Raw genomic sequence first — 23,097 nt, 5'->3', positions numbered from 1 at the left:
TATTTCCTGTGGCACCGGAGCAATCCCGGAAGTGGAACGTCACGGATATAGACTACTGAAAGGTAGACTTCCAGTTTATTAGATGTAGTTTTCCCCTCATATCGAGAGTGTGTGTGTGTGTGTGTGTGTGTGTGTGTGTGTGTGTGTGTGTGTGTGTGTGTGTGTGTGTGTGTGTGTGTTCTTGTTTAACTATATTCGTGGGGTCCAAAAACCGGGAATACAGTATACTTGTGGGGTCCGGACAGCTTTGTGGGGCCAAAATGCTGGACCCCACAACTTTAAAGGGCTGTCTGAGGGTTAAGACTTGGTTATAGGATTAGGGTTAGAATTAGGTTATGGTTAGGTGAGGGTAAGGGTAAGGGTTAAGGTTAGGCATTTAGTTGTGATGGTTAAGGTTAGGGTAAGGGGCTAGGAAAGGCATTATGTCAATGACGGGTCCCCACAAAGATAGTGAAACGCACTTTTGTATGTGTGTTTGTGTGTGTGTGTGTGTGTGTGTATATTCTGTCTCGGTATGTCAAAACTAAAACTATTCGTCCAGGAGCTGCACTAACTGGCAGGTAATGTGAAGGGCCAGTCAACAGAAATATAAACACGGAAACTCTAACAAGGAATCTTTGCCTTTACACCTAATCATGACATGTGAATACATTTTAAAGCTTTGCATTAAGATCTGGTTTATTGCATGACTCTCAGACCTTAGAGCTTCTTACCTCAATGATGTAGAGGACAATATTCTTGTAGAAGCAGTACAGGATACACTTGGCTACACGGTTGTAATTCCAGGCTCCGTGGACGAGCAACAGATTCTTCAAGTATTTGAACTGTGTGGGAGGGGAGGAAATGGAGGAAAACGACAAAATGAATGAATAGCAAAAGTCTGTGTAAAGTACACTGTCTAATGGTTCCTCATAATCAGAGATCAGTGCTGAAACACTGAAGCAGTTACAGGAATTGCAAGATTAAAGAAAGCAGCAGTGTTTTGTCATCCCATGAAGCCAAAGACTCTCACTAACACATTCCAGAAATGTTGAGTTAAAGATTGTAAGATCAAGAGTTTAGTTGATAAAAATGAAGGAGTTCATATGGGGGTATTGGTCTCCAAGGACTCAGCATAATAGTTAAACTGCTTTATAATTATACCAACATTTAGGGACTGTTATGAACTTGCAATTTCAGTGCAATTTCTGCCTGATAAGTGTGATTATATTGGAGCAGAAGTTCGAGGCAATTGTTTCATCTTAGGTGCCAGTAAATGACTAAAACAAAGCAGACAATCTACTTTTGCCTCTAACAAAATGAAAAGTTCTTAAAATGTCTCAGAAACTATAGTAGGAGGTATGATGAGTAGAATGAAACACAATTTTGTTTATTTGAAGGCCTTCTTGTCTTTCAGCATTACCACGGTATTCGTTGGTGAAATGACAACACAGTGGCAGCCCCCAGTTTGTCTGACCCCTCGAACGGTCGGATCAAACATCAGTTAACACAAACCTGAGCTGATGACAGATGAAGAGCAGAGGTGCCTCGGCCCAAAGCCTCTTCACTCTCCACTTGTTTCAACAGATAACACTGAGCTTTCAAGTATTAAATCTTAGGAACTAGCTCCCTAACAATCTACAGCAGCAAGGAGCTCATCTGATACTCTCAAACGCGAATATAAATCACGTATAGGAAAAGAAAAACAAGTTACACAACTTCCGAGGATTGATTTCAGTTTGCAGACTGCAAATTACACTTAATGTACCGTTACGCCAATATATGGAAAACACCACTGGAAGTCTGGAGGTGTAATTTAATTTGATGCTGGGACACAACATAAATGGATTCTATGAGGCCACCTGTCTTTGAAAGACATACACTTTTATATGTCATGCCGATTGATGGGGGCACTTAAGACAAATCCAAGTCTCTTGAATGGTAATTGCATACTGAAGCACAGAGAGCGTACTGTGTTTTAGTCAGCTACTGGTTTCCTATTCTCTCAAGCCCCGTGGCTGTAATAGAAACATGATGTACTGAGTGGCATGCTGTGTAGAAACAGAACCATGACACAGGAACTCCATGGCTTTTGTTGTTTATGGGTATCACATATCGCTGCAGAGTTTCAGACAAACTGGTTACTAGGATGTAAGAATGTATTTAAGAAGTAGCATTCTGCCGGGATCTGTTTCTGTATGGTTATGTTGGGAGTTGGGTGTCACCAGATGCTTGTTTAACAGGGGTTACTACTCCACTGTATAAGTAATGACCTATTGTTACTGGGAACAATGTGCCAAGCTATCGCTAACACATATTACACTTGAGACAACAATGACAGTACGGACAATTTGTGGAATCTGACTTTTAGAAGATAGAAATGGATGGGCATGGATATGTGCATTGCTGCCAAATTGAGGACATGCACCTGCAGCTTAGAAGAAAACATATTTTTTATCAAGTTAAAATCACGTTTTAACACTGCCAAAGTGTAAAATCTGGTCTTCTAGTCTCATTTTTATTTTATGTACATAATTTAACTTCAGGGTGTCAGTGTGCAAATATTTTTGTTCCAATAGGGTGTTGATTTTACATTGTTTAGCTCTACTGTATTGAGTCTTAAAGACCGTCTTCTGTTAATCTAGTCTGAGTATTATTAGCAGTTAAGCAGCTAATCAATCATGCATTGGCATACTTTTTTTCTGACCCTCTCTGACTACCTGATGCTATCAGCAAAGCTGTCAAAGTTACTCTTCAAATTATAATTTAGGCATTTTAATATAAACAATAACTGGTAAAGTTCCCACTTTAGATACCTATGTCTTCCATCTCCGACTCCTAATGAGAGAACAACATACTTTAACTTAATATGTTGTGTTTTTCTAACTTAGTGTAAGCCCCTGCCATTGTGCTCACCTGGGCAATAGAGTAGTCAGAGGAGTTTGCAGCTTGCAGGCCCTCGTTGCCGGAGATTCCCACACCGACGTGAGCCGTCTGGATCATTCCCACGTCGTTAGCACCATCACCAATGGCCAGCGTGATCACCTTCACCTGTTTCTTTACCATCTCCACCACCTCTGACTTCTGAAGAGGAGATACTCTAAAAGGGAGGAGTAGCACAGGGAATATTACACAATGTGTATTTCATGAAACTAGATATTGATTTGTGGTAATCAGCAATTGCTATTAATGTGGTAAAATCAGTCGTGGTAAAATTAGTGTTACAACAGTGAGGCATACAGTATGCAGTGCAAAGGATAAGGCAAGACATACATTATAAGAAGAGTAGATGTCATATTATACAGTACATATTACACAGGAACGTATTGTCCAGGAAATTCTATTTCCTACTTCCCCAGAATTTGGGCAGTATAATTGCGGTGTACATAAAATAATATTCATTCTTGAGATCAGCACTTGGCAAAACCCAAAGCTCTTCCTTCACTTTGTAGAATTGTAGGTTGAGGCGTGCAGACAGTCGTGCCAAACTGTGTGAACACCCTAAAAATAAACATATGGGCATTTTGTGCAGAATATTTCTTTAAGAATCACAAAAAAGCAGGTGACAAGGTGGCAAAGAGAAGAAAGCCCTTGTAGAGACTGCATTTAATCCCCAGTGGCAGTGCTTCTGACTTTACCGAGTACCACGTAATGGGCATTGTTTGATGGCGTGTAGCCAGGGAGGGGTTGTGTCATGTCATGCTGGATGGACGAGGCGAATGTGTGAAGGAAGATGAGATCTGGGGGAGGGAGTGGACTTCATGGTCAAGCTCCTCAATGTCAACGCAGCTGGTGGCACATAGGAGGAAGCACATGTCTGTCCAAAGGAACATTCAGTGACTTATTTTGTATTCTTTGCCTTGACATGTGCTTTTGGATTTTGGATCACCATTTGGAGTGTTCCTTTGTCCTATGCCACCTTATGCCTTTTCTGAAGAGTCCATCATGTTTTTTTAATCCTATGTGTCCTCCTTGGCTACTAGCAACTGCATGGAGGAGGGAGGGAGGGGGGCGGGGGGGAGAGGCTGTCATGGAAGGCTTCATATCATGTGGATGCGGCGACAGTTTTGTTGTCATTACTTAGAATTCCTCATGGGGGTGGCAGAAACTACGCACTAAAGCTTTAACTAATTATTATCGGCTGTACCAGTGATGATTTACGTGTCCTGTTACAGGGGATGAATATTTGTGCATTTATTTTGAATTTTATAATAAATTTCAGGTCACTTAATAGAGATCTGTTTTCACTTTGACATTAAAGTTCCCTTTTCTGCTGATCAGTGTCAAAAAACACTTTAAATCTACTCTATACTGTTGTAATGCTTTATACCAACAGCAAAGTTGGCAGTGACGAGAACTGTATGGGGAACTGGGCACTACTGCTATAAAGACTACTTGTTATATTATAGATGCATTTCCCCTTTTTACTGCTTTTTCTCGAGACCCTGTAAGACCTTTCTTACTAGGCCCATTAAGTAGAGCCAATCATTAGGTGATGGTTGGGACACATCTCATTACTCTTCCTTTACAAGACTTCAAACTAAACTGTATGCCCTCACTGACAGCAAAGTCTGTAGCCTACCACACAGGAGCGTCGTCTTAGTGCACCAGCGGTTTGGGGGTAGTGTACAGTACAGAGAGTCTCCAGAGATAATGTCGTAAACGGCTAGCTATCTGAAGCTGTGAAATTGTTAATGTTTATGTTCTCCGTGGTTTAAGAGGCCTCATTCATCTCCTGGTGTCGCTTAGTGCCCACAGAGTGTGCACAAGGTAAAGGCAGGTAGAGGTCAAGGAAAAATAAATAAAAATCTGACGTAACGAGTCATAAGGTTTACTGTTGTTCTGAAAATGTGGTGCTGATTTCTGGCCCCAGACCCCGTCATGGTTGCTTGAGTACTTAAGTACTTCTTATTATTTATGTGGCCGGGGCAGGTCAACAGTGTACCTGCATAATGTTAAAAGTTGCCATTTAAATTTATAACTATCACACTATTTAAACTGCAGCCATGAAATACTCAATGACCTTTGTGGCAAAGACATACTATTTAGTTGTTCAAACACAGAGCTTTTAATTGAATTTAAGTCATTTTAAAGACTTACTTACAGCTTGTCATTTGTGAGGATTTGCTCCATTTCTCAGTTTTATATGATTGTAAAATCATCTTTGGGTTTGGGGCTATTGGTCAGACAAAAATACGCAATTTTATGACATAGTAAAAAGCCTTAAGTTTAAGAATTTTCCATCTCTATATCCATATATGGTTTTGATTCGCTGCATTAACGTGGATTAATGACTCCAGTACTGTATTTAAACACACATTTTGTGTAGTGTTTTTCAAATGCAGAAACAGACTCGGTACGTAAAGTCTTTGCAGTAAGAACACCTACTTTCATTTTGGTCAGTGGAATTTATTGTCTCTGTTTTATTTTATTGTTTCAGGAGTAAATCTTACCTGCAGCATATGACAGCTTTACAGGACAGGGCGAGGTCTAGGAAGTACTGTCGCACTCCGAATGCGAGGGCGTATTTGAGAGTCTTCCCGTCAATAATGAGAGCAAAGTCGTTCTCCTTGTAGAGGGCATCTCCCAGCATTCCACAGTGGTGGCTGAGCGCTTCCCTTGTTCTCTGTGTGATGAAAAACATGTAATTAATGTGAGTTTAATTAGTGCAATTAGTCAATATAATTTCAAGCTAAGTCGCTAGAGGAGAAATAGTGTTATTAGATAGTGTAAGTTGTTTTGCCCGGGTGGATTGGTTTGGAAGAATCTACTGTGCAAGCTGATTATGATTAATTCATTTATAAGTCAGAAAGGTTTTTTTTAAAGATGTTTTGTTTTTTAATTCTATTTTAAAAAGCCTTTGCCAATTTGTTAACAGATACAAAAATATTTAACAATTATTATAATACCAACTGTTATCCAGGCTTTTGGGAAAAAATAAACCGTCAAATATTTTTGTTAGTTGCAACATTTTTCATTTGCATTTGAGGATTTATTAATCCAAAGGCTGAGATGCATGCAGAATAGGTATGATTGATACTGAACCACACTATTGAATATTTGTTCTAGTATTATATCCTATTTATTATTTATTGTATATTCTCTATGTCTGCTGTGTGTCTGATGTGTTGCTGCCGTAGCACTGACATTTCCCAATTTGGGATCATAAGTCTATCTAATCTAATCTAATTTAAATTAGAGTTAAATAGATGACACAGATCTGTCCACTCTTCTTGCTAATCCCAAACTAACAGAGCAGCTGCTCTTGATATTTTAGATATGTATTATGTTTCCCATGCTTATTACACTCAGACCTTCGCTATGAGGTGATAACACAAGACGAGTTCTGAGAATGGATCCCGTTTGCTTATACAGTATATACAGCTTTGATGATGAGTGATAATGAAAAGCCATAAATATGAGACTGACAAGAGGATTTACTGTCCTGGTATATGGACATGTGGACTGGATGGATGAAGTGGTGAGATCATCATTGTATTCATCATTCATCATCATCTTCCCCACAGATGGTGAAGCCATTAGGAAATACTGTGTGTAACCACTTTCTCAGTGACAGGTAGATAATACATGTGTATTTTCAATAAAAGAATATAATAATAATAATAATAATAATAATAATAATAATAATAATAATAATAATAATAATAGACATTTTCTTTATAAATTACCTGGCTTCAAAAGTACAAAAATATAATAGAAGCACTTCTTGCAATACAATTATATCCCTTATGTTGGTGTGTAAACTGTTAAATGACTGTACAGACCGTTTTAAATGGGCAGAAACAAAGCAATGATATAATGCAAGGCATCAAACCTAATGTGCCATGCAGATGTTCAAACAGCTATAATCATTAAAAAATGGTGGCCATTAGCAGAACTGAGGGAGGGAGGGGTCCGGCCTGGTGTTGAGGTCAGATATGTCAAAGCAGTCAGATTGTACCAGGGGGACCAGGCAACGTTCGCTTGGCATAACAAAACTCTGAAACCCCAGCTTAAAGGAAATATTTGGAGAAAGGGGCTTTACGTTTCACAAAGCGAGAGAAGGAGAGTGAGAGACACGCACAGAAAGAGATGATGGATTAACAGAAGAGAGAAACTGAGCAAGAGGATACAAGCAGAAAGCAGCTGCGAGGACTTAACCATCCCTGATGGGGTCTGTAAAACAGCAAGAGATGGTGAGCAGTGGGCAGGCTTGCTTGTCTGTGTGTGTGTGTGTGTGTGTGTGTGTGTGTGTGTGTGTGAGAGAGAGAGAAGAGAGAGAGAAGGAGAAGCACAGTTCAGGTTGTGATATCTATATTCAAAAATTAAATCCTTTCAATCCCAGTCAGTTAACAGAGTGATTTTAGATGACATCTCAAAGTGTAAGTGCATGAGTGTGTGTGCTTTGCATAAGCCAGTATAGCATATGTATGAGAAAGAATTCAATTTGTTTGGGGCACAATCTATTCATCACATAGTGTGATAAGCAAAGTTTGCCATTTCGTCAAGTAGGGCAGCCATTTCCCCCCTAATTTCCACTGAGGAATTTTAGCACTAATGCTACATGTCTCCTCCTAAAGCCTCTTTGTTATGGCTATAATGACCAGTTTAGCCTATGTGACTAGCTAGTGTTTGGCTTTGGAATGGGTTTATGCTGTCCATTCAGAAATCCACAAGAGCTTCCCATAAAGACTGAGCTCTATTGTTGATACAGCTCTTGAGTGATACAGCCAACAGGACGTGACACTCATGATGTGGAATCTGGACATTTGTATGGATGTAATGTCATCATCTGTCTCAGACTTGAAGCCACCCTCAAAGGGGACATTTAATTTTTTTATTTCTCCGTTTTTCTCCGTTTTTTTTATAATCAAAACACAGACAAATAAGCTTCTTTTTTTATTTTTTTTACAGAAAAAAGAAAATAATAAGCCCCATTTATCTGTGACTGTACTTCATTTAAGATTAAGATACTAATGCTCAATAAGTGCGGTTAGCTCTTTGAATGACTAAACACGCTGACTGGAAGACCAGACTGTTCAAAATGACCTAATAATGCATCTGTGAATTTCAGTTCTAGTAAGATTAAGTAGAGAGGATGTCTAAAACTTTGTCCTCCCTTTGATAAGCATTTCTAAACACAGCAAAAGAGGAAAGACATGCTCCAATTACTCTCTTTCACAGCACAAGAGCACTCTGAATTACCAGCCCTGCTCCTCTGTTCACTGGGCCTCCTCAGTCTTGGTGGAGAGGTTTCTCCCTTTGCACTTTAACAAACTGCCTTATGTAAGCATCTGTTCAACCACAGGAGAATGAGAGCTGACATTTCAAAGCGCTGGTCCGCATGCTTTATGAATGCACCGACCCCACATTTCTACCTCAGCTTCATTTATCACGCTTAACGACTGGCTGACAGAGTGAAGGCCGTCCGTCATCACCCCCAAACACCCTCCTGCTGCTTCCCCGTCCCTTCCCCACTTCTCACCATTCCCCCGTTGTCCGACAAACTAAACCCAGTCGAGTTTCTCCTCCATCTGTGGCTCCCCTGCTTAGCTTACTCCTGCTGGAAGTGCAGGGACTTGCCCTTTTCAATCTCAGAAACAACAGACAAGGCTCTCCTGCCGGGGGGTCAACAGACTTCTCTGCTGGGTGTCTTAAAGATGTTAAAGGCAGATTTGGGATGTGTGTTGGCTGTGTGTGTGGAAGGCTCCCTGTGGCCTCATCCTTTCAGGTCGAGACAGCTTTTTCACAGGGATTGAGTGATGAGATCAGGGGATTATTTTACTCAAGGACATCCTAATGATGTTATGATTTTACCCTCAAGATCACAACTACTGAACAACTAAAACTACTGTATATATTATAGGTGCCACGTGTTTTGTCAATTTAGTATAACGTTCTATATTTGGATTACAATCTGCCAAAACAATATCATAAATCAATCGTAAATGACATTTGTATTGAGTCATTGTTAGTCTTGACCTCTGATGCATTCTTGCTAATGTAGCAAATACAGATATAGATTGATCGATAGCGGGTTTGTATTGATAGTCAGCTGTTTTGAAAATGCTGGAAGATGCATGAGGCAAATGGCAATTAGGTTATTTTGTTTTTAGCAATGGAATAGATAAATTAAATTAGGAATAAAGTGAATGACTGATCCACAAAAAAAAAGTGTTATGTGTAGATTAGAAGAAGCAAAAGTCTCAGTACAATATTTTGTAAAGCAATGATGATCTTTATGTGCTTTGGTGAGGTTTTGGCTTCTGTATGCAAGGACGTTAATTTGTGGATATGCAGATTGCTAAATACTCACATCAAGAGTGTCTTCATTGATCACAAGCATGCCCATGTTCTTGGTCAGTAGTTTGCAGGAATGTCCTATGATAAAACAGAAAAACAAGATGATTATATTATGTTTCATTAAGCACATTTAGAAGACTTAAAAAGACTGGAAAGTATGCACGTATGTAGGCAGGAAATACTTTAAATGAATTAAATTAAATCAAATTGTAGTGTACCTTAGATTTAATTTCCCCCTTTAGTTTTACAACTGATCTGATTGGGGCTCAAATGCACTTCCACACACACACACCAATTAAATAAATAAATAAAACAAAAAATAAAAAAAGAAGAAAAAAATGAATCAAATAAGGGACACCACATTTTGTAGCAAAACATTTTAAAGGGACACCAATTAAAATGTTGCAGCTCAGAGCCAGTGTCTCGGGACATGACTAATGAGTTTGGTTTATAAGAGTTTGTCGGTTTCCTGTTTTAATAGGCAGTTACAACTCTGAGTTAGCCAACATGGCTCCCTGGGGAGCGTTCCCCTCAGCTCTTGGCTGGGACAGATGCTCAGGGTCACCAGCAAGGTGGTAGAGGGAGCCTCCCATTGGGGAAAACAAAAATGTTTCATGAACCAAAGACTGAAGCCTTCAGTTCAAAACCGTGGCTGTATGAAAGGGCTGCCATCTGTGGCATAACCACATGAATATTTGTGGGCTTCAACACTTTGCTTCTGTCTGGAAAGAAATTTTAGTTTCTTTAAGGGGATTACCACAAAGGCCATGTCTTGTGAATACATGGGTGGCATTTTCTGTGAGTGAAACTGAGATAAGATTGCACAAAACACACAGTCAAACACAATAATGCGCACACACTACACACAGATGGGGCCTTGCATGAGGAAATGAGAGGGTTTCACCTCCGGAGTCAAAACCAAACAGTGTTGGGGTCTGGGTCTGGTGGATTGTTTTCCTAAGTGCAAAGGTGCAAATGTCAAAAAATTTGCCAATGTGAGGAAAATGTCTCCCCATCTCAACACTGTCTCTACTCCCTTCCCCCTTGTCAGTTCCTGCCACAGTCCTTCCGCTTAATGTGTTTACCTTAAGCTCATTTGACTGTGGCCAAACTGCCCTTTTTTATTTCACCAGAGAAAGTTGAATTGCTGGCCTTTCTCCATCTCAGCAGAACTAAACACTGCTCCCAAAGGACTTGAGGAATGTGTAACAGGGACACTCGAGTCACAGTCATCTCAAATGTTGCAACTGCAGCAACAAATAAAGGTTCAGTAGGGAACTTTTATTTTAAAAAAACAACAACTTTTTGTCATATTTCCTCAAACTGTCACTATACTATCAAGAATGTGTTTCGCTGCACTCTCTCTTTTTTACAGCTAAACAGTACACTAAAATGTGTTTCTGAAAATATTTGAGGCGAGAAATAGGCAATGCAGTAACAAAATCTTGATTCATATTTGATCAGCGGTGCATAGTTTAACAGTTAGATCAGAGTTCAGGAGCAGTGATTGACACCGAGTTAGACTTCTCGGCTCTGATTGGTTGTTTTTCTTCAGGCGCTGTGGAATCTTGGAAAATGCCATTAGGAGCACGAGGAGGAGGCAGAGGAACCTGATTTTTTCACAGATTATATTATGAACTACTGTCAGAATATAGTCACAGTTTGAGCAAATATGACAAATAGTCTTTTTTTAATATATTATACAATGTTTACCTACAGAGGGAACTCACGATTTTGGGAGGAAGAAAGAATGGGGACCTGAAAATAATGACTTCACATGGTAAAGCAGGTGGGAAAGCATAATTGTGAAAGAAGATAAGGGGTTGTGTGTCTCTCTGCTGAAGGGGATGATGCACCCTCTGGCCAAATTTAACACAGCAATGTTTATGTGCTTCTCATCTGTAATACCATAAAAGTAAGTAGTGTTTCCCAACTAGCTGAAGAGCGGGCACTTTCCCTTCATTACGTACGGTACGTTTAATTCCCCTCAACAAACAACTCACAGCACTGGGAGCGTGTCCCAGAGCAAACATGGCTCTTTCCTCAGACAGCCAGACACACAGTGTCAGAGTAGTTACTGTCATGATAGTTCAGGATTAGAGACAAACTGAAACAATGACAGTCTTTACAGCTTCAGATCAAACAGATCTGCCATGCTTCAATATCAATAATTTGTAAAAATAAAAATAAAAAAATAAGTAAACTCCACTGCATTTTGGCCCAATATCCTGTGCCAAGAGTGGCATTTGGGTGGTTCAGGCCACCTCGAAACATAGAAAAATCTAAATGTGATTCACCGGTCAAACGTGGCAAAATGTGCACCATTAACCCTGGCAATGGGGATCGTCTTTCAGTGAGGAAAATAGTAAAAAACAAAGTCAATATTGAGCAGAGATTTTACAGAGCAACTTAGTCAAACGGCGGTCCTGTAAAAATACTTCCAGTGAGCATATGCTTCTGCAGAGCTCCGTCACATCTGGGCACGGTGGGCACAAAGGGCTGATTCAGTCAGGCCACAGTGGTAGGTATAGCCACAAATGGAGGTACTTTTCATATCTATTTTTCTGGACTCTGTGTTTAAATGTTGGCTGCATTCAAGGTAGATCCGTCTGTAGTAGTTAGCCACATCTAAGAGCTGTAATACCAGTGCCAATTAAGGAAACTGAACTGGACCTGCTGGACTAGAGTTAGTCATTCACATTCCTGATAACATCTGCAAGGCTAAAACCTCTGGGGGAGCCAGATACGTGAGAGCTGCCTCCTTGTGTACATATGCATGTTATTTATTTCATGTCAGTGCAGTGTGCTCATACATCATCTAGCATTCTACGACAGATGCTTTTGCTAGATATGTGTGACAGAGAAGCATTCAGTCAGTCAGTAGTTTGTCTTGCTGGGTGAAGAATGACCCCAGGACTGACTGGAGCAATCTATCACAACACAGACCAGGTTCACCATTGACTTTCCATTTGGTTTGAGACCAAGTGAACAAGCAGGGCATGCTGCACAAATATCAATTGGATTATGTGAGTGCAACAGTCTTTAATGTAAATTATTTTACATTACAGGGGCACCTCTCTACATTAAAGGGGCACTCCACCAATTTTACACATGAAGTTCAGTTTACTGACCACAAGGACTAAATCTCGGTTTAGCTTTGAGATTTAATTTTTTAACAGAAAGCCTGCATTACCAGCTGGAGATGTGGGGTTTGAAAGAAGTGGGTATTTAGGAGGCAGGAGGGGTATAATGATTATGCAATTGAGTTGTATTACGGGAAATATAGGATCCAGTGTTTTTGTACCTTGACCTATACTAGAGAATAAAAGTCCAGATATCTTGTGAGTCTCCCAACTTTATGGATGTGCGTCTGGCTCTTACCAATGTTAATGGCTGTTTCCTGTTTGTCCCCTGTCAGGATCCAGATCTTGATGTCCGCCTTCATTAGAGTCTCAATGGTCTCGGGCACCTTATCCTGGAGCTTGTCCTCTATCGCTGTGGCCCCCAGGAGCTGGAGGTTCTACACCAGAAATGAGTAAAAGACAGAAAAAAAAGTCTTTAAAAAAAGCCAGTAAGTGGTGGTCATAACAGAGGAAGGCCTTTAAAACGTCATGTGTCAGAGAAACATGTGAGCCGGGATTGTGTCACTCACTCAGTCGTGTTTTTTTCCTTCATCAGCTGCTCTTGTTTATCACCCAGAAAAACCATGACAGGCTTAAGAGGTTTTTGGATCAGTTACTGTGCCTCTGTGTGCATCTGCAGACACGATCTCTCCCACACAAAAACACCCACAAAATACTTTTGGTGTTTTTCCCAGAAACCTTGGTGGTTCTTTGTGGCTGGTTGTGGGCTCATATGGGCCCATCATGGGGCCAAAGATTTGACAAGACCCCGGGGTAGAGGGGAGACAGGAGCCAGCAGAAGAGGAAAGGCAGGGGAAGCTCTTTAAGTTGCGACCTGAGACCTGCTGCCTATACATCTGTAGCTCTGTCCTCTCTAATCATTTTAAACCACACAGCACAGAAAATTGTGCCTGGGGAAGAACATGACTATAGCTGATGAGTCCTCATTTGCCTGTTTGATGTGAATTGTTCTTATGTTCCTGTGGTTTTTGTTAAAGGCACTATGTGGATTATGATACAAGAACCACTTGGATCAGGATTTCAACCCCTAAGCTAGGGTGGGACCATAATAACCAGTCAATAGCCAAAAGCTGGTAGATGCTGTCTGGTGTTAGTGAATTAACCATAATCTAAGGGACTGTACACTTCTGAATTCACCAGTCACTGTGGAGAGTCAGTACTTTCCTTACTCCTTATGTTAAAGAACAGAAGTTTTAACTTTGCAAACTGCAGTGTGGGAGACCACAAGACTGGCAGTTTCTATTTGTTGCATTGAACACTGGCCTCCTGATTGCCTTCCTGCGAAATTCTGTCCTGGCTGAGCTAAAGTACAAGTAGTCCATAAATAATCAATTTAAGCTTAAACCAATCAGTGAAGTTAATGATAAATGTTTCCTTCAAAGACTGAAGCAGTTTACTGTTATATGTACACACTCTGGAACATACTGTAGTAATATGAGGGTAGGAAACTCGAACAATGATTCAGCGAATCATACGATTCTACCAATTAACTATTTTCAAAAGCACTGTACAGTAAAAGTAATGTAATGGAAAACAATCAAAGTGAATAATAATGAGTGAGGATTATGTATCAAAGAAGTACAACATCCTCTCAATACAAAAAATAATAACAAAGAAATGGTAAGGTTTTTATTATTAACTTTTTCCTATCAATGCTGAATTATATGCACATGTAGCATTTAGTTTGTGAGATGATGAAGGAGTAACTTCCGATGATGTTGGAATGTCTCCGTGTTTTAAATTTTACTGCAACTCCACTGTGCCCCCATGTGGCGTCATCGTGTGCATTTCAAAATATGGGTGGCCCTGAGGAGCAATAAACCCCAAACCCTGGCCGCATCAGTGCCACACTCTGCCCATTAAGCAACGTACATTACATTTTCCTCTCTGAAAGCTTTTATGTTTATTTTATGATTGATTGCCTCTATTCGTTTTGGGTAGCCATGAAGAACGTGCCAAGTGGCTGATTTACGACCGTGGCTTCCTGTGTTTGACTAGTGCTTCCACATAGACCCACCTCACAGAAAACCAATTCTAGCTGCTGGTGAACGCTTGAATCTCTATCACAAAAACACACAATTTTTTTAACCTTTCCAGGTGTTGATTGCACTGACCCCATAAGCCTCTTACTTCCATTTCACAATGAAATGTGTAATGGCAGGACTAGTTAAGGGAACATAACAGGAAGTCATGGCATCAGGAACTGATACCACACAAACATATCAGTTGTTCACTTTGCAAACCTTTTCTATCAGTTCGTAGCTCTCCTCCAGTTTCAGGGATCTGTTCTGCAGGGAGGTGCAGGCTCTGCGATAGATCTCCAGCCACTGCTGATAGGACGACTCACTGACATCTGTCGCTGCAAAGCACAGAGTGCGCAGGCCTGGAAGAGGAAAGCAGCATCACAACACGTGGGTCAAAACATCCACACTTCTTACCATTTGACATGACTTCTTGAGCTTTTCTATACTCTTTCTATTTTTTCTACTTTTTTTTTTCCATGTTGACATCTTATGGCATTTTATATTATTTTTAGGGTGATTTATCAACATCTAGCCAGGTATAACAGGTGGCAATTAGTCGTCTATGCACACTCTGATATCATTTATTTCCCCAACAGCTAACATAATTACTTACCTGATACTATGCTAATGCAGCAAATCCCACCCATCTAGGCACTTGCTTTACATATGCCTTGTATTCCAAGCAGGATAAATACAAGTTCTGACACAGTTTTACCTGGATTTAAATAACATGCATATAATATCTGTGCAGTGTATTGTATCAGTGATTGTGTTTGTGGTTGAAAGTCCAAATATCTGAATAGAATTGAGCATCACAGATTTTCTGTTCAATGCAAATTAAACTAGGAAAAGATCAAATATGTAGTTAATAATAGTTCATTCTTCTTGTCAGTGTGATAAAGGAAGTTATATTTTATTCAGGCCTCTCCAAGTTACAGTGACTGAAGATCTTCACAATCTGTCCTGAATGCTATATTTAGCCTGCATCAAATATTCCCAATGACATCATTTTGCTGGCGTCTCACAAGGGGGCAGCATGAACACAGAACAAAAGGGAGAGTCTCTGATGCAGTTTCTTTCAGCATCACTGCGTTAGATTAACAATGCTTCAGCATACGCATATTAGGATTTACTGTTCATCAGGTAATGACAAATGAGGATAAACTCTAAGGGAAAGAAAACTACTTCTTCTGCTGCAGCTGATGATCAAGTGGTGATAATGACCAGACAGAAATGTGGGGAGCATACTGTGTACATTAGAAGCATCCTAAGAGATGTTTGACTTTTGGCAGACAGGGGGCGATGTTTGCCCACTCACCCTCAGTGGCAAACTGTTCCAAGTGCTTCAATGTGATCTCTTTGTACCTAGAGCTGTCTGCCAGGCGGTCATAGATCACTGTGTCCTGAAGGTAAACAAACACGTATTGGTTATTGACAGCCAGAGTGGAATGAAAGGAACCTCCTGGACTTGGGCTACTGTACAAATGAGTGTTATTGGGTTGAATATAGCCGTTAGTTGTGTTGCCCTTTCTGTTTCTACTCTGATTTGCCCCAAAATCTTTTTGTTCTGAAATAATCTTTAAAAAGGAAGTTACAGGAGAATTAATTAATTCACAACAAATGTATCTGGATCCTGTAATGGATACATTATTCTGTGAGTAATGTCTTTTAATAACATTAAAAACCATCAACTCATTAAAGAGTTTAGCTTCAAACAAAAATTAAACATAAGTAATAGTAATGACTTTTTATGCATTTAGCATTGTCGTTGTTGATATCACAAAATAAAAATTGTGCCAAACGAAAATACACATTAAGACCAAGTTAATAAAAAACCCATACTGAATGTATTTGTATAACCTTTATTTTGCAGAGACACCCATGTGTGAAACATGGTGATCTTGCTGCTGCTCATTGAAAAGATTTCCTGATAATAGCGAGCAGCAATAAGGGGAGAAGAGTGTTCAACACTAGAGTGTGTGTGTGTGTGTGTGTGTGTGTGGTGATGATGGTGATGGGCTGTCATGCGTTGCCATGGAGAGAGACAGACACTCACAGCTCCTTTGCAGTAGAGGCGGATCTTCCCAGATGGGGTGCGCATGATGACTGACATCCTCTTCCTTGTGCTGTGAGAGAAAAAGGCAAGAAAGAGACAAAGGTGGAATAAGGGGAGAAAACAAATAAGATAATTCACATTATAAGGTGTTACAGCCACTATAGCAAATTATCAAGTACGGTTTGAGCTAGCATAAGCCTCCTGAAAATAGAAATCACAGAGTTGGTAACAAGATATCACACCTAGGTCACACAATTGATTAGTACAAATCATTAGGGCAAAAGGAAGATGATAAACTGGAGATCTGATACCATGCAATTCTTTTTAGGTTCATAAAGCAAATACAATAAGCATGTACACCAATGGACAACAAAAAACTGTGTACAGCAGTTGTACAAATAATAACTAATGAAGAGTATAATGTATTAATAATCTGTAGATTACCTTGTAAACTCCAGCACATGAAGTAGTTCGTATCTCTCCTCTGTTCCAGGCTAAATCCAAAGACAGACAAATTAACACACTCCAAAAGGACATATCTCAACCTCAGTCTTCTTCTTAGACAACTTATCTCAAGTAGCACAAGCCACCCTACTCAAATCAGCCTTAATAGCACATTAAATGTGTTTATCAGTTGCCTGCACTGAGCTGATGGAGGGAGAATAACAAGGTAGAATTCAATTAACTTCCTTAATTGTAGAGGCTGCAAGGTACAAGACAGAGTGATTAAATAGATGCTGAGAGCTTTAGAAGGCCTAATAAAGGTTAAGAAATCGGACAAACGTCTTGGAGACAAGATGTTCTCAGCGGAAGAAAAAATTATTTGAAAATGGTTTTGGCCTTTCTGCCTCTGCCTCTTTGAGTGCAATCATCAGGTTAGCCAATTAAGGGAACAACTGGATGAGTGACCTGAGCTTCGGAGAGGACACACTGCATCAGCTCAGGATTTAATCACATGTAATGTTCGTCATTTTCCATTTCTGTGGCCCATAGGAATACAAAAAGCTGAGTTATCTTTATGTGTTATGCATATTGGTTTTAGTTCAAGGTCTGCAATGGAACATCTGAGCAAAATTTTAAAAAGAAATAGTGAAATAATTACATAAGTAACTGCTTAGAGATATTCTAGAGATACACTACAACCTAAAAAATAATTGGGATGTGCAGTGTGGTTAAAGGAATAGTTCAACATGATTCACTCTCATGTCTTTACAGTATATATGTATGACTCTGCTGCTATTAATCACACTACTGTCACTTTAACCACACCATGGTCACTTTTCTGTTGTTTTTTCTTATTTTAGTTTTCTTTATAGACCTCTTGATACTTCTTTATTTTACTTTCTCTATATCTTTATATACACCAATTCACGGTTTTACTGGGGGGTTATGTGCCGGACTATTTCTTGGCCAGGTGTTTCCCCCTGTTTCCAGTCTTTATGCTAAGCAAACCAGCTGCTGGCTGTAGCTTTGTAGTTACACAGACATGAGAGTGGCATCAATCTTATCGTCTGACTCTCGGTAAGAAAGCAAAGAAGCCTATTTGCTAAACTTTTAAACTATTCCTTTAATAAATAACCTTAAACCCACTGTAGAATGAAAGTAATATTTTGTTGTTAAGCATGGAACATCAGAATGTTTTGTCTCTCCTCATTACACATTAGTCTTTTTACAGTATGTCTGCAGCTACATGGGAAACGGTGAGATATTCCACAGCTTATGAACCGGTGAAGAAATTACAATTTGTCTAATTCATTAATGACAGAAAAAACCCCTCTTCACTTGGATTAAGCCAATACCATGTGGTTAGTATCACACATCTTGTCAGTCTTTTTTTTTTCTTGTTTGAGGTCTATCATGATACTCATATTAAAGAGTAAGTGGATCTATCCATCAGTACAAACTTGCATGCCTTTCATTTAAGTTGTCATGTCCAACTTACCATTTCCACTATGACGCTGTCCGGGGTTCTACCAGAAAACACAAAGCCAAGGTTCTGTGCTGCTCTCACCAGAGCTCCTTCATCTTGAAAGCAAATAGAAACCCAAAACGTTACAGATAAACACACAGAAACCAGTGCTGTCTCAAGATAACCTGGAATTTGAACGTGACAATCCTGACGAGAGCCATGTTCACGTTTCGTGCATAAAACAAGTTTATTTTGAAAAAAATGTCACAATGAGGACAGTGATTGAAAGCTGTGAACCAGGTAGCTGATGCTACAGCTTGCATGAGGATGCTGCAGGGCGAGTAAAAGCTCTACGCTAGTTTTTTACAGTTCACTTAACTACCGTCCTCTTTGCAGCCATTCCCTGCGCCTCTTACCCCCCCCCAGTGTTATAATATAATAACACTAATAATATACTGAATGGCTTGTCAATCAATTTGGCAATTACACAAGGTTTGCATTGTTTTTTTTGTTTTGTTTTTCCCCATGAGAGCTACTTCAATGTTCACATTTGAATCGCAGATTTAAACCTTTAAACATAGTGACATTTTCAAAAATTCATTAGGACGGCCCTTATTTTTTTTAGGAAACTTACATAGTAGTACTGTTAGGAGCAACCACTGTGTCTACACCACATGTTCTGAGAGTATGAGTAGTTAACTTCACCTCCTCCAATGGGAGTGTTTTTGTGGAGTTAAAAATAATCACATTTAAGGGCATGTTTTCTTGGCTCGATGGTGTTTTAAGCCTCCAACGTCGCCTTCCAGGCAGCTAACCCTAACCTTAACCCTAAACATAACCACTGCTGCGCTGCCTGGAAGGCGACGTTGGGGGCTTAAAACACCAAACACTGTTTTCTTGATTGGCAGGTGTCTCATCACTGCTGTGAATGTGAGAGACTGAGGGATCAAAGTCAGGCTCAAAGAATCACAGTGACATACACCATGCATTCTGTAAAAAGGATATTTTATTTTCTAATATGATTCCTGGCTCTCTCCTGCACTGATGATTATATATATGTCTTTATGAACTACTGCTACCTGGAGGCTGTAGTGATATATTCCATTTGCAAAGACACATAGGCTACTAGATGAAAAATTCAATATCTCAACAACAAAAAGCATATCAAGGACACAGCATCATTAATGGAAAGCACCTGGAACCAGGATCACCTAGAGCTGCAGAGCTGCACCACCAGCAATTTAAGTCTTGCAATGTCATAGACCTGCAGATTCTGTTTGACTTGTGCCGCAGGGCAGCAAGAAAAGTAAGTTTAGAAGATAAATGTGCCGCTGAGCACAATCTGCAGGAAAGGAAAGTAACAGTTTCTACAAATTGATACTTGTGCCACCAAAAGGCAATGAGTGCAAGGGCTAAGTTGTTGTTTTTTAAGCTGCATTCAGTGCTTGTGTGCTTAAGGTTTAACACTTTACAGTGTAAGCCTGCAAAATAAAAGGGTTTTCTTACTTGCAGCATTATTTTTCTCTACATACAAGAATGAATGCTGAACCCACACTGAGTCATTGTGACCATCGATTAGAAGAGGGCGGGGTCCTAACTTGATCGTTGTGCTAAATATCTGTAGAATAATATTGGGTATCATTGAAATAATTTATTCATCTGTATTTTATTGGTAACATAGTTAGCTCTTGACAGGTGACTATATCCATTTCAGCTGTAATAATTACTACAATGGTTGAAATTGCTAAAACTATCATTTCTAAATCTCCATGTCTAGACTGATACAATTATTTTCCTTTCCTATAGGTAGCACAGGTTGTCATGTTTGGAACTGGTCTGACAGTGACCGAACAACTACGCAACATGTGGATAATGTGCAGTATCCCAAACTTATATGTGCAAGTTACAAGCCCTTTTGATATGTGCTTTTTTTTAAAATGTAAATCTGATTAGCTGCTACATTCCACAATACTTAGTCTTGATCGTGAACACCTTAACAGTCAAGAAAATCTACTTGTTTCTTATCCTGATTTTATTTAGGTTTTTTGTTTTTCTCTTTGAAGCCCCCAGACAATAGACAAAGTACGGGCAATAAAAAATGTTCCCAAATTATAATAGGATAATACCAGAGCAGCATACTGTAAATGCAAAAGCTGTATAATTTCCACAAGCTGTGTTGATGAAGGTGTCATCTACCTGGAGATGCAGCCTGGTAGGTGATTTTTCCATCCGTGCGCTCAGGGACTGCAGTGTGACAGATGGCCATCATGGTCATAAAGTCCAGGATGACAGCAGCTGTAGGCTACAGGATGTAGAAAGGGCACTTTGACTTTAAATGTTCTTTAATTAAAAATAAAACAACTAGAAAGACATTGATGATACTGTACAGTTTGACAGACTCTGATCAACTGGCATGACTTACAGCTAATGTAAATGTGTGAGTCACACACAACCTGCTAAAACAGTTACAGCCATGTTTACGGACAACTTCTCTTCATACATTTATGTACTGTAGATTTGGGTGAAAGGTAATTTGTAGCATTTGTTTAAACCTTTTTGTTGCATGAGGTATGCTATAGGATGGTTCAGTTCAACCCATCTAGTACAGCAAATAGGCGAATTGTTTGGAAATACTGTTTAGCTAAACACTGTTTGACTTGCTTGACTGACTACCATCTCCATTTAGTGTTGCAGAGACCCAAACCACAAATGCATGAAATGCAAAGCTAGCCGTTTGGTCTCCGACCATTACACATGCCATGTCATCATTAGTGTTGTCCATCAGGCTGGGAAGACGTACTGAATAGTTTGGTGTGGTTTGTATCCACGCTGACAACCTTTTAGAAAATATCAACTACAAATTGTGTACCACAAATCAATATTTTATATTAGCAGAAAAGAGAGGGAACCGCAAAAACAGATTGAGAGTGAATATTTCACTTTTCCATAAACACAACCTAAGAGGCCTGGGACCACTTATCAATTTGATAATTCAGTAAAAATGATTTTCCATTTTTACTTTATTGTTTTTTTAAAGTACATGAATACATTCTCCATGCCAATCTTGACCCCAAAAGTGCAATGATTGACTTAAAACCTCACCTCTCTGGTACAAATGTGTTACTGTGATATTCAGGAGTAAAAAAAAAAAAAAAAAAAAGGAGCCTGACAAGTAAATCCATTAACTCCACATATTGTTGTTCGAAGCCACCATCTAGTTTGTCCGTTTTCTGAAACGCATGTGGATCCAGTATTCACCAGTCAGGTTGGGCCTGACTAATGACTGGCTGTAACAAGACAGTAGGATCCCACAGACTGACATTTGCTCATGCATGTGCATGCGCAACATAAACTTGCTTCAGTTAATGAAAAAAGGCCTAACCTATACACTGAGGGCATTTTACATTAATGAGGAGAGATGTATGACTAACTAGCCGAGGGACAGACTCGGACAGGCATCTGCTGAGGCTCCGGTCTGAAGCTGCAGGACCACCAGCCTCTAGTCAATGAGGCAGAGATATCAGCTACCTCCAGGGCTATGCCAGGCCTGAATCATACAGCAAACAGTAATCAGGCTATGGTGGTTGTTAAAAATGAGTTCAATAGCAGAATAAGCTCACGTTATTAGCTCACCAACATTACGAGAAACCAATGAACCTACTCTGACACAGAGACTCTACAGCAGATGTGACAAATATGCCATGCTATGCATTGTTGACAGCTTATTATTACTCAAAAAAAAACATCTGCTGTTCTTTTCACTTCTCAAACCAAAAGCTGTGTACACACACGGTATTGTTAAATTTGCTCTCTTTCTGTTGGCCATGGCAACTCTGATGAGAGATCTCTAACAGGGAACAAAGAGCAAATGAATGGAGAGGGGAGGGCAAATCAAAGGGCCTCTTGTAAATGAAAGTACACCAAGTCTATTAAAGTCCAGGTGGCTGTGAGAGTCCCCTCTGCCTCCTAGCAGCATGCTAATTTGGTCTGGGTTGACAGGTATCCTCTGAAGGACATGTCAGTGCGTGTGTGTGGGCTCTTATATTTCTATCTTTGTGAGGAGCCAGTTGAGTTTAAGACACTGAGTGCGGGGACATTTTTTGAAAGTGCCGACATTTTGGCCAGTCCTCACCTCTTCAAGTGGCTGTTTGGGAGTTTAAACTTGGTTTGAGGATTAAGGTTAGAATTCAGTTTTGGTTAAATCTACAGTAAGGGATGGGTAAGGCACATAGTTCAACATTTTTGGGAGTCTCTGCTATTTGCCTGTTACACTTACAGTTACAACAAGACTCCAGGAAGTCACTGCGCTGAGCCAAGAAATAGTTAAGCCCATTAAAACCCCTGTTTACAAATTAAATTAAACAAACAAGATAACACATGTTAATTTGTGAGATATAGAGATGCTGGTAAGCAGACTTTTTTTACCCTCGGACAAAGCCAGGTTTGCCCCTGCTTGCTTTATGCTAAGCTAAGCTAACCGTCTCCTGGCTCCAGCTTCATATTAAAACGGACAGATATGAGAGTGGTATCGATCATCTACATCTACATTACGTATTTTTGAAAATGTCAAACTATTCTTTTAAGGTTAGGGTTATGGTCTAAGGAATGAATTATGTCAATGACTGTCCCCACAAGCAGAGAAGTCAAACATGTGTTTGCTATCCAGGGTGGTGGTAACCTAGG

General features: G+C 39.8%; 1 protein-coding gene across 8 annotated transcripts in view; it reads right to left on the bottom strand.

Moving 5' to 3' along the window:
* atp8a1 (ATPase phospholipid transporting 8A1) overlaps nucleotides 1-23,097 on the bottom strand; it is a 105,836-nt gene that overhangs the window by 30,755 nt on the left and 51,984 nt on the right. For all 8 annotated transcript variants that reach the window (XR_004897370.1, XM_036001367.1, XM_031302805.2 and 5 more), the window contains 11 exons: nucleotides 20,611-20,716; nucleotides 18,448-18,530; nucleotides 16,950-16,999; nucleotides 16,506-16,575; nucleotides 15,768-15,852; nucleotides 14,669-14,808; nucleotides 12,664-12,802; nucleotides 9,296-9,360; nucleotides 5,433-5,605; nucleotides 2,896-3,079; nucleotides 714-824 (listed from right to left, as the gene is read on the bottom strand). Coding sequence is in view for 7 of the 8 variants with exons in the window: in XM_036001367.1 (XP_035857260.1) it covers nucleotides 714-824; nucleotides 2,896-3,079; nucleotides 5,433-5,605; nucleotides 9,296-9,360; nucleotides 12,664-12,802; nucleotides 14,669-14,808; nucleotides 15,768-15,852; nucleotides 16,506-16,575; nucleotides 16,950-16,999; nucleotides 18,448-18,530; nucleotides 20,611-20,716 (1,206 nt within the window). In the remaining variant the exon portion in view is untranslated. The remainder of the gene's footprint in view (nucleotides 1-713; nucleotides 825-2,895; nucleotides 3,080-5,432; nucleotides 5,606-9,295; nucleotides 9,361-12,663; nucleotides 12,803-14,668; nucleotides 14,809-15,767; nucleotides 15,853-16,505; nucleotides 16,576-16,949; nucleotides 17,000-18,447; nucleotides 18,531-20,610; nucleotides 20,717-23,097) is intronic.

The sequence above is a fragment of the Sander lucioperca genome, chromosome 1 (assembly GCF_008315115.2).
Source record: "Sander lucioperca isolate FBNREF2018 chromosome 1, SLUC_FBN_1.2, whole genome shotgun sequence".
NCBI lineage: Eukaryota > Metazoa > Chordata > Actinopteri > Perciformes > Percidae > Sander > Sander lucioperca.
Note: the sequence above shows the minus strand (reverse complement) of the source record. Positions and strands in the feature narration are given on the sequence as shown.